Raw genomic sequence first — 14,846 nt, forward strand, 5'->3', positions numbered from 1 at the left:
CATGCATTGTAAACCTGAGCACTGTAGCACCCAAGTATTTTCCTGACCTAACCTTTTGCCATCCAAATAATGCCTGCTTAGTGAGGTGAGAAGAGTCCCTGGGAGGAGCAGACAGCAGACAGAAAACAGGTGCAGATCCTCCTGTCATTTCATTCACTAATAGGGTGGGAGATGATGGCCTTAAGTTGCACCAGGGTTGGATATTAGGAAAAATTTCTCCTCAGAAAGAGCCGGGAGGCAGTGGCACAGGCTGCCCAGGGAGGTGGTGCAGTCACCCTCCTTGGAGGTGTTCAAAAAACATGGAGGTGTGGCACTGAGGGACATGGTTAGTGGGCATGGTGGGGATGGGCTGATGGTTGGACATTTTAGAGGTCTTTTCCAATTATAATGATGCTAAGACTCTGTGATTGTAACTCCTCCATTACACCCTCAGCCACGCTCCAGCATAGCTCTCACTTGCTCCAAACCAAAGGACCAGGTCTGCCTTGCATCTGCTCAGTGCTGAGGCCAAGCACTGCGCTCGGGGGAAGGTGCTGCTTCACTGTGTTTTCACTGTGCCATTTTCAAACACTGAGCAACGGCACTTGGAGACAACAAGGCTGTTACGTATGGCCACAAAATAAAGGAAGTTTACACATCTACATGATAAAAAAGTTCCAAAGAATTTAATGTAGTTATCATTTATACATACACTTTATAAGTAGGAATATGGCAGACAGTTGAATTAGTACATAAAGTTTTATTTAAAGTTTTCCCCCTACGAGCAAGCTTCATTTACACAGTCTAATACTGTACAAAATTTACATTCTTTTTGTGACTTATTCAGTTAGCACTTTCCTTGGTCATGCCTTCCTGAAAGATAGAAAGATTTACATAGAGACCTCTTAAATCTTTAAATTATCTTGGTAAAAAAAAAGAACCACTTAAAAGGACAACAAATGTCCTTTAAGATGGTACATTTCAGTAGAGACAAGTGACAGTCAGTGTTTAGTGGCAGACCTTGTCATGATCTTAAATGTTGTTCTAAGTTTCCTCGTTTAGTATCTTGACAGTTTCCTTTTAATATATATTTATATTTATATAACTTTCAACAGGAAAAAAAAAGTCATGATTGCACCAAATATATTTTACAAGGGATCCCTTGGATCTGAACAATATAAATAAATACAAAACCAACTAAGATTGCACTATATAGTAGAAATGGATTTGAGATTTCAGGATATACACTCCACCTTTACGAGTTCCTTAGTGATGCTCACTGGAAAATTCCTCAACGACACATTCAAATATTAGCATCTTCAGATAATTATTTTGTTTAAACATTTTCTTTTTCCAGGCATGCAGCTACTTCATCAATTGGTTTATTGCATTTGTATGCTTATCAGTCTTCACTGCATTACTCCAATTTTACATCTGCGTAATTCTGCAGGAGTTGTACTGCAATAAAACTGGACTGATGCCAGAAAGAAACAGTCCCGCAGTATTTGCTCTCCATTATTTATATTGCTCTCAAGCTTCAATATATGGTGTAATTTCTGAATACATTCGTCCTCTTTCTATTTTGCAAAGCAAATAATGAGTTCCTCCTCACGTCTATTGCCTCTGCAGTAGAAGCCAACCTCCAGCAGTCATCTGCTCCTTGCTTAATGCATTAGCGTTACAACCTATCATGAAAGATATGCACAAGCTTGAAAATGCGGGATGTGAGATTGCTTTGCCTCTTACTTGGTGCAGCCAGTTAAAACTAAGCAATTTAAAGGCCAGATTCTTATCTGACACGAGCCAGAAGCACATCAAAGCACACTGGCTTCAATGGAGCAATATCACTTTATATCAGTGAGGAAGATGGTTTGAGAGTAATGGATGTAGCATCCGTAAACCACGATAGAAGAATTCTGCATATATTTTGCTGAGATGTAGATGATTATGTTAAATACCAGACTTCAGATTTTGTCACTGCTTCTGCAATGGCAGGACAGAAAGACATAAGCTTAAAACATGGATAGTCTGATTTGTACAAGCAACTAAGAGTTCATAAAGCGAGTCTGAAATAAAGCACTCTGAACTTGCTTTGCACTGTGTAAATAATTACACGAGCTACGAGGCAGTGGAAAGTCCAGCCTCATGTTACTTTGGATCAATAATACAAATCTTTCCGGCTACATTTCAGACCAGTCACATGGGAGTATTTTAACTACTCAGCGGTCCCCCTCTAAAATTGTGTGCAATCATTTAATAGTCCAAAGTAATACATTTACAGTTAAATGCAGTCTTGTTGTCTTTGGAAGCAACTAGCACATATGCTCATAACGGGTGGGTGAGAAAAAGTAAGGAAGGGTTCTGGTGCTCCATTACTTGGTTATAGAAATAACTTACTGTATGAACCCAGAATTTAAGGTGTAGGACCGAATTTCTGCTATTCTACCAACATGAAAGTAGTCATTCCATGTGATTTCAGCGAAACGACTCTGACTTTACACAAGTGTGACAAGGAGAATTTGACCCCAATTCCCAAACTGGCTACTGAAGGAAGTGCTCTGTAAAGCATGGGTTTCAGTGTAGTCTTGGTTTCCACTACACTTACACGTGGGGACTTTGAAGGCAGAGTGTATCTGATGACAAGCTGTGCAAAAACTGAATGACACTTCTTTACCTTCTATAATCTTCGATCCTGTGTTGCTTGCAGAGCATGTGTAGTAGCTGTAGGTTAGGATTACAGGAGGAGACAATTCTGCAATGCAGAGTGAGCTTTTCACTATCTGAATTTTGAAGCATTCATGAAAACAACATCCTCATGACTTCAACACAGATCACATGCAGGTAGATACAATGCACAATACTGATCTTGTCTCTTCAGGCTGTGTCTGAACATTTAGCCTTCATACTTTTAAAGTTAGATTTGACGTGAGGAATCTTTCTGCAGCAGGAAAAAGTTAAAATCAGTCTGAAATGGCAGTCTGTCAGCATGTACTGTTCGGTGTGTTTTAGCTACTTGCTTCATAAGACACTGGCTTCTATCTGAGATGGGACAACACTTTCTTTTTGTTCTCTTTTAGTTTGCTCCTAAAGCGTAAGTATGGAATAAAGGGTCAATTACAGTAGATTTGTTTAACAGGAATCCTGTTCTAAGAAAATATTTACGTCACCCGTCATTATTTTCCCAAATGCAATCAGTGTCCGTGTCAGTGCTCCTCCACTATCACTTGTTGTATGGTACACAGGCTGGCAATATGACAGTTGAACAAGCGGGACCTGCAAGTGGCTCAGCAACATCTCCTTCTAGCTCTGTCCAAGTCCCCTTCTCAGGGCTATAGCAAATAGTAGAAGATTTGTAGGCCCCCTGTAACAGAACCAAAAGTTGTATTGAAAGTGTCTTAGGTGAAGTCCAAGTTACCCGTGAGCATTAAAGATGAAAAACTACTTCTTTTTTCCAAAGTGACTCAGTTTTGGGCCTTAACTTAAGAACCCTTAGGAAGGTTTGGTTTTCCTATGGGCAGAGCATCCAGCTTCTGAAAACCAGGCTCCTTTACAAAGCTCCTTATAAGCAGAGCTAGAGACATACAATCCCTACCAAATTACATCTTATTTTTACATTACTACTTATTAGTGAGTACAATCTGATAATAACTCATTGAAATAGAAAAGCACAGAGGTAAAAAAGCACTGTATGTTCTCCACAAGTTGAAAATTAAACCAAAATTTGTCTCTGCAGCTACTTTCATAGAATTATAGAATGTCTTGGGCTGAAAGGGACCTAAAAGATCATCTACTTCCAACCCCCTTCTGCAGGTAGGGTTGCCAACACTAGTCAGGAACTAGACCAGGCTGCCCAGGGCTCCATCCAACCTTGCCTTCAACACCTCCAAGGATGGGGAATCCACAACTCCTCTAGGCAGCCTGTTCTTCATCCCTTTCTTCTTCTATTTCCCCTCTGCCAAATATACACTCTGGGTGCAAGAGCTCAGCAGGAATGAAAGGATCACCACAGAAAGCAAGTACACACCATGCTCCAGCTGTATCCTCCTACAAGGTAAATACTGTCATCAAGGACTGCACAGCCAGGACCGCTGCGGCCCTCCAGAATAGGAGTCTGGAGGATATTCCACTGGTCACCTTTAGGGTCATAGCATTCCACAAGCATTACGTCGAGGTGGGAGAAACCTGGGTAGCAGCATTGAGAAAGAAGAACATGAATTATGGCATACTATTTTAGATATATATTTTTTTACTGTTAAATGTATTAACTTATGGTTGCAATTGCATTATTACAACATCACTATTAAATTTTCTTCTAGAAAATATTACCATATACACCTAAGCCATCTTCTATAATGATAATATCCCATTACTTCAGTTCAAATGAAAAAGCTCTGTTGAAAGCTTTTACCATTAGTTCCACAGTCTTCTACAGATCACAAGTACACTCAATAAAAATGAACAAAGCAAATTCAAGCAATATTTCTCCTCATTTATCAGTGCTAATGCATATTTGAGCATGTACGAAAAGGCTATCCTGGCAGTCTTTCCCAAAGGTCAGCAGATCTAAACTATTAAAAAATCAACACGTTAAGTTTTGCTCGGGAATCAGTGTCTCCCAAGTGAAGGTGGAGCTTAGACAGTTGATGCCACTTGGTCCCAGAGGGACATAGTGTTCAGGATCAGTTGCAAGTTGTTTTATGGTGCACCCTAAGCATGTATCTGTGATGTGACAACATCTTCAAGGCAACAGAAATGTCTCCAAAAGAACTGTGGTGCCACTCTTCCATGTCTGAGAGAGAAAATGGCTCCAAGCAACAGCTGCTTTGTAATCACCAAAGGGCAGATACATCTGAAGACTCTCAAGCTGTGATGCTTAGTAACAACTAAGTGAGCTGAATGCGGACATAGAACCTAAGTGTCCTGGTTCCTGCTGTAGTATTTAGATATTTCCCTAGCTAGAACCACCTTTTTTAATTTTTTTTTATCAGAGCATTGCAAGAAGATTATGGTCTTTTTAACTTGTTAGGATGCTTTACTTGACATTGCCATGTTCTCCATCAAGGCAAAGTAGAAAAGAGAAGTCTGATTTTCTGGAAAAGGGCATCTGGTGTTATTGGTATTTAAAATGAAGTTTCTTGTAGGAGGGAACGAATAGCTGTAATGAAATGATTTTTCTGTCAATGTTTTCAAGGAACCATAGAAAGGCCACTGCTGTGTGCCAGAATCTGTCAAAGAGCTCTGTAATAAACTGCAGCATACGCATGTCTAGCTGTGTTGCAGCAAATGCACTGCTGACAGAGGCATACCAATCCAGCCTTACAAAGAAGTGCTTGGCCACGGAGCTATCAGAGCCCTGCAGTTCTGACCCAGTGGAGAAATTACTACATTTCATCTGCACTTTAGCCCCCTTCCTCCTCTTTGCTTCACTTTACAGAAGAAGATATGTTCCCAAACAAACCTTCTTCCAGAGACCAACTTTTCCAGAAGCCTAGATGTTAACTGCCTCTCACAACAAACAGCAAGCAATTCAAAGGGCAGCAATGCAGGGCAGCAGCTAAAGAGGCAAAAATGCAATGCTTGTTTTCCTAGAGGTGAAACTGGGTGAAGAAAGAAAGGAGATGGAAACAATTCAAGCTTGTGCAAACCAAGGCGAATGTTATACCTATCAGAGGACTGGGATGTGTTAAATAGGTTAATTGAGCAGGAAACAAAGCCAACACTGTGAAGGTCTGCAACCTCTACAGATTTTGCAGATGCTGACAGATTTTACCCGTTACTTTCTGAAATTCAGCCCAGCAAAGACCCATTATAACTGAGTGTGGGGAACAGAGGCACATCAGCCCAGCTGCAAGGGATTGTACCCCAGTACTCTTAACTGAAAATATGCAGACTTTGTCCCCTGTGTGGATGTTCACATCTTGAAAAGCAGCATGAGATGTCACAGTCTCATTGGGACTTGGGTGCCAGAGTCATTCAGGCACATGGCATGGTATCACTGTCAGTTAACATCACCATTCCTACTATTCCTTTTGCATTACAATTTTCTCTTTTGCTGTTGTGTTTTTTTTGCTAGTTGTTTCTTTTCCTTAAGTAAGAAAGCAAAAGGAAAAAAGAAAAGTGATTATGCTCTGTCAAATATTTTCAGAGAACAAGGAACAGGAGCTGTGTTTTTTGTCTGAGTGGTTGGATTAAACAGAATAACAGAATCTCTTTACTTCAACAGTAATAGTTACAGCATGTGAGTATTAAGACAAAAGTACCAGGTGCCCATGCAGTAGTTAGCTTAACATGAGATCTTTTCAGAAGGTGAAAACAAGAGATCTCTAAAAAGAATCACAATTAACAAGCTATATTTAATACTACAAAGGGATCTAAAGAGCTTAGTCCTAATATTTAATGGCTGGGTTTTTTTTTTCTCTCATTAAATCAGGAGCTTGTTTTTGTATGTTGCTCTGAATAAAGCTCTCTCTAACTGCATAGTTTGGAAAATGATTTACAGAGGAAAATATTGCTGGTACTTTCGGGTCAAAGAATAATCTGTTTGTTTCATTGAATTCTTGGTAATGACAAATTGTCCATGCCTTTGAGTAATGGAAGCTCCCATTTTTATTATCTAAAGCATTCATTACTCATATATTTAATGTACTGTTATAATTTTAAAATAATTTGCATAAAATGTTTTTAAAATTGCTGGCTCAAGCGTCCTGTTAAATTGTGTTGCCTGTATTTTAATGTATTTAACAATGACTGTCTAACTATCAGGAGATGGGTGACACTGAAATGCTTTTTCACTGTTAGAAGTGTGACCTTTCAAATGGTTTCCTCCAATGGCATACAGTCGGTCATTCATTACAGCCAAAGTGTGGATCGCCCGTTTTGTGTTCATGTCCTGTTTTCGGGCCCAGACGTCCATCACAGGGTCATAGCAGTACAGCCAGGGGACATATTCTCCATTGTGAACACCTCCTGCAAAATAAATGCACCTCTGTTAATTACTGTAAATAAAGATGCTGTTCTGCAGCAGGAATTTAGCTCTGGGTTTGTTTGTTTGTTTGTTTTTTTATATCTTCTTATGTATATATGTGTATATATGTATGTATACAGAATCACAGAATCACAGAATTGTAGGGGTTGGAAGGGACCTCCAGAGATCATCGAGTCCAACCCCCCTGCCAAAGCAGGTTCCCTACACCATATATATGTGTATATGTATATGTATGTATCTCAACTTATATATATATACATAAATAAAATATTTCTGTAGTGGGAATTGGAAAAGATACTGGCCTGAAATATATATCTTGCCATTGTGAACGGCTCCTGCGTGGGCTGCCAAAGGTTGTGGTAAGGAAGACACATAACGCCACTCATTTGTCTCCAGGTTGTAGCACTCCACGCTGGACAAATAGCCAGTTTCATTTCTTCCGCCGATTACATATAAGTTCTTGTCCAGGCGGCAGGCATAGAAGCTGGCTCTCCTGGAGGACAGGGCAAAATAAAACAACACGAGCCAACAACCAATGAGCCACTCCCATCAGTTTTTAAAATCCAGCTGACACCCTCAACTAACATAGCTGCTATTCCAAATGATACTTTCTGAAGTACCCAGAAGATTCTCATGCTCGCATTTATCCTAAAGACTTTGCCTGCTTTGCTAATCAAATCCACGTTCTACACCAAATGAATACCTTACACCTCATTTTTGGTGTCAAAACAATTAAGTACACATAAGTCTGACAGAAAATACTTTTTTTTTTTCAAACCTGTTTGTTGCTTTTTCACACCCGTGAAAGATAAAAAGGTGCTCATTAATGTTTGGGGCATTACCTTGTAAGGGATATAACAACTCAGTAAGATACAGTGAAAAATGAGGTAGATAATGTAACAATAATAAATTATCTTGACATTCACTTTCTTTATGGTCCTTCAAGGGTCATTGTTCCCAATTTACTAAGAGAACCACATCATCAAAATTTTTCTTCAATTATCATTTTTTTCTTCTTTCTGCAGTACTGCAAATAGAACAACTTTCCTTAAGCTGGGTGCAGTGTTACATTTCTACCCTTTAACTCAAAAAAGGTCCAGCTCCATCCAGCTAACTCTGAGAAAAGTTTTAGCCACCTGTTCGGTTTCACATGCAACTCAGGTATGCAGGGAAATCATTATTTTTTTCTGGTTAGGACTAGTAGAAATATATTAGCTTGTCTTTCTCATGACTCTAAAGTTAATGGTGTCTGTTACTGAAGTAGAAATAGAGCAGAAGATGATTTTGAGAGATCCTTCTTAGTGTAAGCAACAGTCAGAATGCTCCCCTGATTACTCAGTGGTAGGAAGTTTTGCCAAGGTAGAGGTCTCTAATTCTAAGTTACAGTGATATGAGAAAAAATGGCAAAGAAAAAGCACATCACAAAAACTAGATTGGAATCATAGAAGCATTAAGATTGGAAACAATCCTTAAAATCACCAAATCCAACCATAACCTAATATTACCAAGTCCACCTCTAAACCACATTACTTAGCACTCCATCTACCTATTTCTTAAACACCTATTTCTTAAACACTATTTCTTAAACACCTCCAGGGATGGAGACTCCATCACTTCCCTGGTCAACCTATTCCAACCACCCTTTCCATGAAGAAATTCTTCCTGATATGCAATGTAACGACCACTCTTGTAGTGCAACTTGAGGATGTTTCCTTGCTATCACTTGTCACCTGAGAAAAGAGATGGACATCCTCCCTGCTGCAGCCTCATTTCACATAGCTGTGGGAGTAAGCAGGTCTCACTTCAGCCTCCTCTTCTCCAGACTAAACAAACCCAACTCCCCCAGCCCCTCCTCGTAATTCTTGTTTTCTTGTCCTTTCAGCAGCTTTGTTCTTCTCTGCACACACTCAAGCAACTCTGCATCCTTCTTGTAGTGAGGAGCCCCAAACTGAACACAGAATTTGAGCAAAATTGTTGGTTCCAAACCTGAAATTATTTCCTGGACTAAACAAGTCACAGAGTCATAGAATGGCTTGGGTTGGAAGGGACCTTAAAGCACAGCCAGTTCCAACTTTGCCATAGGCGGACACATCCCACCAGCTTAGGCCAACCCGGGGCCCCATTCAACCTGACCTTGAGCACCTCCAGAGATGGAGAACCCACAGCTTCTCTAGGCAGCTTGTGTCAGTGCCTCATCACCTTTGCACTGTGTGTGAGCCCAGAGCCTTGCAGGCAGGCCAAACATTGCTGGGTCTGACTGCTGGGTCACAAGCAGTAGCTCTGTAGCTAACATGGTGCTCTCTGGCTTCTGAGCACCTCAGGAGTATGTCTAGAGAAAGGAAGGATGCAAATAGGAGGAAATGAATGCCGCTAAGTGCCTCCAACTACACTGACGAATTAAATAAGACCATTTAATTTATCTGTCAATGGGTAGATAGAAGCTGATGGCATGTATTGCTCTGCATGGTCGGGCAGCAAATTGTGCATCTATGTTTTTAGCCTGATTTTCTATGGAAACAAAGCTTATTTGATTACACTGTACGTGTATCCATGTCTGTCTGAATGTTGTCTTCTCACCAAAAACCTGCTGGCTGATTTCACTCTAATTTGACAGCGGGTAAAAGCGTTAGAGGAAACCAAGTGCCTATATGCTTCCTGAGAGCATATGACAGGCAAGACAGCCCGCATTCCTCCCCTGGGAGCAGGAAAAGCTGCAGAGGTCACATCCAGTTAGACATCCTACACAGGCAAGCATGTGCTGAGAAATGCTCAGCCAGAGCTCACATCTCCTCTGGCCCTGCTGTAGTTGGCAAAAACCTGCAGCGCTACCAGCATCCATACTGGAGATGCTCTTGTGCCCATCTCTCTGTCCTTAGCCACCTCCTTTGACAAACCATGCACAAACTGCTCTCACAGTTCTTGACATATTTTAGTCAGATTTTCAGTAACAAACCCAATAAAATGTGCAACAGAATGAATTTTCAAAACCAAATTCTACTGCAATTAGTAGGCATATACTATTATGTATGAATAGCAGGTTCTCTCTCTCTTTTTTTTTTTTTTTTGAGTTTAAATTCAACAAAGAGGTAGGTATTACTGGTAGGCACTACCGTTTTAACTGAGATTTTGTGAACATCACTCTGTAGGTGTACTCCTGGTTTCATCCACACAGTGTCACTATAAGGAGCAAAAATGAGAGCGTCAGCATGCTTCAGTCTTCTGCTTGGAGGTGAATATTTATTTACCCAGTAGCTCCTGCCACTAATATGTTAAGGTTTTTGGTTATTAACTTCTCAGTGATAGAGCACACAAGGGATGTGCTGTTAAGGGAAGGCTTTTAAAATTGCTGTAAATTCAGATTAAAACATAATGCAGCAGTCTTCACAAGACAACTTTTCCTACAAAACTGGGAAAAGACTACCCACTCTAATTAAATAGCTGGAATGCACCTTAGGATGTGAATATGGACAATAAGACAATTATTTGGGGATTTTCTTCGGAGCTTGCAACTGTCTGACATTTTCTGGTCTCTGAAACGCTTTTCCTTCCTTCCCTTCCCCTCAATAAGCAACCTAACTAAATTTTCTCATAATGCACAAAAAGGGAAACATTTCTAACGCTTCCTTCTAGTTTCTACCAAAAATGAATCCATGCTCTGGAACACAAAATACCGGTCAGAAGTGTAAAACTGAGTGATCACAACAGAATCTGGACCTTATTACATGGTCACTGTTAGAGTGTTTGGTTTGCTTTTAAAAAGCAAAAGCCATTTTAACAAAGGTTAATGCTATTATTAAAGTCAGATGCTAAAATAAAACAAAATTATTTTTTGTCTTTTTTTTGTTTGTTTGTTTGGGTTCTTTTTGCAACTTCTTTTATCATTCCACTCAGCTTAATTAGAGAAGGCAGCCTGGATCAGATCCACTTGTGCTTGCTTCTCCATGCCCTGGCAGAATACAGTCTTTTATATTTAAATAAAATCTCCTAATTGGAATGTAAGTAAAACAGAAAGTCATAAATGTTCTGTACCCCTTATCCTGCTCTGGGCTGATTTGGTAGGTTGGAACAGCACTGGACAGAGGTGTTCATTTGCAACTCACTCTACAAGTTCAGAGATCAGTTCTCCATTAAACTTGTTAGTGTAACTGGACTGCTCTCCAAACGGTATCCCACTCTCATTGCATGGTTGGGCCAACCAGTATTTCAATTACTGATGAGTCCTTTGCTTTTCTCAGCAACACACACCTGAAAACACTGCACACTTTTCAAAGGCAACTATTTTTGAGATATGCTACGAACGAAAAGAAGCCAAACTTGGCGTTAAAGCAAAACACGCTGACGGCTGTGAATCCATACAGGGATTAGATTTTTCTTTATAGTTCAAACAGTAAAATCAATCAGATATGGATTTTAGTATATGAGATAAAAGTTTACTCATCAAATATTTCATACAGATTTTCAACTTGAGAATATACTGCCTGTGAATGAGACCCACATTTACCTGGCAGTCATTTCAAAGGAGCTATTACAGTCTATCCAGCCAATTATTCTCAGACTAAAATTCCTAAGTGGGTTTTGACTTGATGGACCATAATGACTCAGAAGAACCCATTAAACAGTCTGTCTTGTCAACGGTGCCTGCATTATAACAGCAGATACAGGGCGTGACCCTGTACTTCTAGAGGGAGAAAAGTAGACTATTGACTTTAATGAGAACTTTATCTGACTAAGGAGCTGGGAAAGAGACTGCATAAAAGATCCCTGTAGTCTGTATGACCTAAAAACTGCCTGGGCCAGGCCCCACTTCTAAAGGCTGCAACAATTCTGAGAAAGTCATTAGGGATAAGCAAATTAACTTTTAAAAACATTTCAGACACTTGAAAATCACTGTTTTCCAATAACAGCCCCTATACCAAGGAGCCTTTATAGAAAAATAATGGACAAGTCTACAAGCTACATGCTACGTATCCTGAATAGATGACATATTAGAGTCCCTAGCTGAAAGGAACTATGTATGAGTAGACTGCTACATTTAATTAAAACTGTAATGTGCTAAGCTCCATCCCTGGAAGTGTTCAGGGACAGGCTGGATGTGGCTCTGGGCAGCCTGATGCAGTGAGAGGTGTTCCTGGCTCCGGCAGAGGGGCTGGAACTGGATGGTCTTTAAGGTCCCTCCCAACCTAAACCATTACAGGATTTATGACTCTAAGACACTAACATGTTGCAGTTTATTGCTGGGCAGCTGCTAAGCAATCATAAAGCTCAGCAGCCTTTCTAACTCTTGGATGAAGGTGGCAGCACCCTGCAGAATATGAGACAAGTTGTATTCAGCACCTAGAATTACCAACTGTATTTACCAGCACCACACAACTGCCCTCTGTGGAGGTGAAAGAACTCCTCTCTTTGCTCTCCAACCTTCAATCACCTACCTGCTTTCTGAGCTTTGTCAGACAAACAAACCCAACCCTTCAGCCAGCCACATGAGCCCCTCGGGAGTTTGTCTGCAAACACTCAGAGAGCCAGACACCTGAACTCTGTGGACAACTGAGACACCAAAAAAATGGTAATACTGATGGCACAGGGAATAGAGAGAGCGTCCCAGAAGAGTGGTGTGAGATATCTTATACAGCGGTTCTATGAAAAGACGGGTTTTCATCTGAAAGATGGATCGTCTTTGGAATGGTTTTTCATAAAAACATTATTACTTTGGATCTTCTGCCTTTGATACGCTTCCTATGAAACACACATCATTCAGATCAGGTTTAGGGGACTTTTTTCCTGTTAGGCTGGGATTTGGGATCCAGAGTTAAATCTATGCCATCTTTACACGCCCTTGCTCAAGTCCACATGCAGCTCTGCTCTTCGGTGCACAGCAGGATTAAAATGTATGCTACTCTAATATGCATTGGCTGACAGCAACTTCATTCAAAGACCACCCAGGATTCTGAGTCTTCTGACAAGGTAAGTCATGTTGAGGAGAGATCTCCATGGCTGGTGTGGTGAGACGGGATGGGGTCAACATATGAAGGTTTCAGCTCTCTGTACGATATCTGTCTATAATTACTGCTTGTTTACTGCAAACTCATCATAACACTTCAGTCAGGTAACATGACAGGATACTACAGAGACTTCAGAAAAACCCTTCAGACTGCACTCGGACAACCAGTAATTGCACAAAGTCCATGGTTATTTTGCACGAGTTAGCACTGCAGGGTTTGGCATGTGGAGTTTTGAATCTGGAATGTTTAAAAAAATTAGGAGACAAATGGGAAGCAACTGCACGCTGCAGTTTTATCTCAGAATTTGCAAAGTAGGCATCCTTACTCCCCATACTAAAACAAACTTCTGCTGTTCTTAGGATGAAGAAACATATATTGAAAAACATGTAGGTTTTTACCTCTCTTGCATGGGTGGAAGTTGTATCCAGCTGTTAAACCTGGGATCATATCGGCTAACAAAGTTTGTGCTGTGCTTCCCTGTGAAGATAGATTATTTTGACACTCAGCTGTTTGTTTCATGTATTTAACATCATGATTGTATTATAAATTACATATATTTCACAAGTTGCCAGCTTTTATGAAGGGTTACCCCGTTTACAACAATGTATGATTACACGATGTGTACAGTAATAATTCAACAAATGGGGCACTACAAGGTTTGAATTAGCAATTGTTAGCTGTAAAAGTGGATAGAGATTATTCTTGCTCTCTGTAATAAGATCTTGAAAACGTGTATTTAAATTTACTTATAGATGCTGTGGTACTTTCACAGCCACAGTAAATCACAGCACTAAACAAAATTACTGCCCAAAAGAGAATATCCCTATAGTATTTTATGGTTAGAGTGTTTTGTGTCAGGTAAAATATCATAGGGAGAACATGTGCATTTCTTTCTCTTCACTTCACCTCTATCTGGAACACAGTAAAAAACAATGAGCAAATAACTAGAAGTCACATAAGCCATCAGCATGGGGTATGCACTATTTGCACTAGATGGCTTATTCTATCATGTACTTTCAATGTAAGTTAGGAGGAGTTACACATGTGCATCGAAGGGGGAATATACTCTTAGAGTCTTACTCCAGATGTGTTAGCTAAAATGTGAAACATGAGCAACATACGCCGGCTAACTAGCTTATCCTTGCTGTCAAACCCAAGAACTGTATGCATGTCTTCACGATACTAAGATTTCATTTTATTTTACATGCAGATTGACATCACAGCGAGAAAACTGAAGCAAGAGAGTGTATGGCAATTTCTTGTAACACCTGAGACTTCAACAGATGAGGACCTTTGAAAAAGAAACCTTTGTTTATGTAAGTGTGACTAAAAAATTGAATTAGAGGCTTCAAAGGACAGCAGAATAACCCAACTGCATATGTCACAGTTCTATAAATGGTCACTGGGTATTCTACAAGGTGAATATTTTTGCATCTGAAAAGCCTCTGTAGGACTGGTTCACTTTCCTTGCTGCATTCTGCGCTTAGTTCAGTATGTGCAAATAGACCATCAAGGGACTGTTGAGAAGAAAAATTATACAGCAAGAATCTGTATTCATAATCATTTAAGATCATGTTCTACAAGATTACAGAGAAAGAAAGCACTGACCACTCTATTTGGAAGTGAACTCATTCTCTTGCCATGTATAATCATGTTCCAAATCCAGCATGGTGAGACCAGCTAGGTCTCACTGTTTAGGACATGCATTCACCTATTTCTACTACAAAAGTGGGATTACAATACAAGGTAAGTACTGATCACAAGTTTCAAGTCCTGTGGGGAGGTTTCTGCTCTACTTACTACATCTTTCAGAGTTACTTGGGACTTCAGAAGTCATTGGCTATATGGCAGCTTTTTCACTCGTGTCTTACAAAGTTCTGATC

At 40.1% G+C, this 14,846-nt stretch overlaps 1 protein-coding gene across 3 annotated transcripts in view; it reads right to left on the bottom strand.

Annotated features, from left to right (window-relative positions):
• Window positions 1-664: 664 nt before the first annotated feature.
• The window catches only part of KLHL14 (kelch like family member 14), a 61,045-nt gene continuing 46,863 nt past the window's right edge, over window positions 665-14,846 (bottom strand). For all 3 annotated transcript variants that reach the window (XM_090137511.1, XM_031612789.2, XM_090137510.1), the window contains exons 5-9: window positions 13,362-13,440; window positions 7,267-7,457; window positions 6,787-6,945; window positions 4,004-4,161; window positions 665-3,340 (exon numbers count right to left, since the gene is read on the bottom strand). In XM_090137511.1, coding sequence (XP_089993637.1) covers window positions 3,200-3,340; window positions 4,004-4,161; window positions 6,787-6,945; window positions 7,267-7,457; window positions 13,362-13,440 — 728 coding nt within the window. In that variant the 3' untranslated portion in view covers window positions 665-3,199. The remainder of the gene's footprint in view (window positions 3,341-4,003; window positions 4,162-6,786; window positions 6,946-7,266; window positions 7,458-13,361; window positions 13,441-14,846) is intronic.

This window comes from Phasianus colchicus, chromosome 3, assembly GCF_987193195.1.
Source record: "Phasianus colchicus chromosome 3, bPhaCol1.hap1.1, whole genome shotgun sequence".
NCBI classification, from domain to species: Eukaryota; Metazoa; Chordata; class Aves; order Galliformes; family Phasianidae; genus Phasianus; species Phasianus colchicus.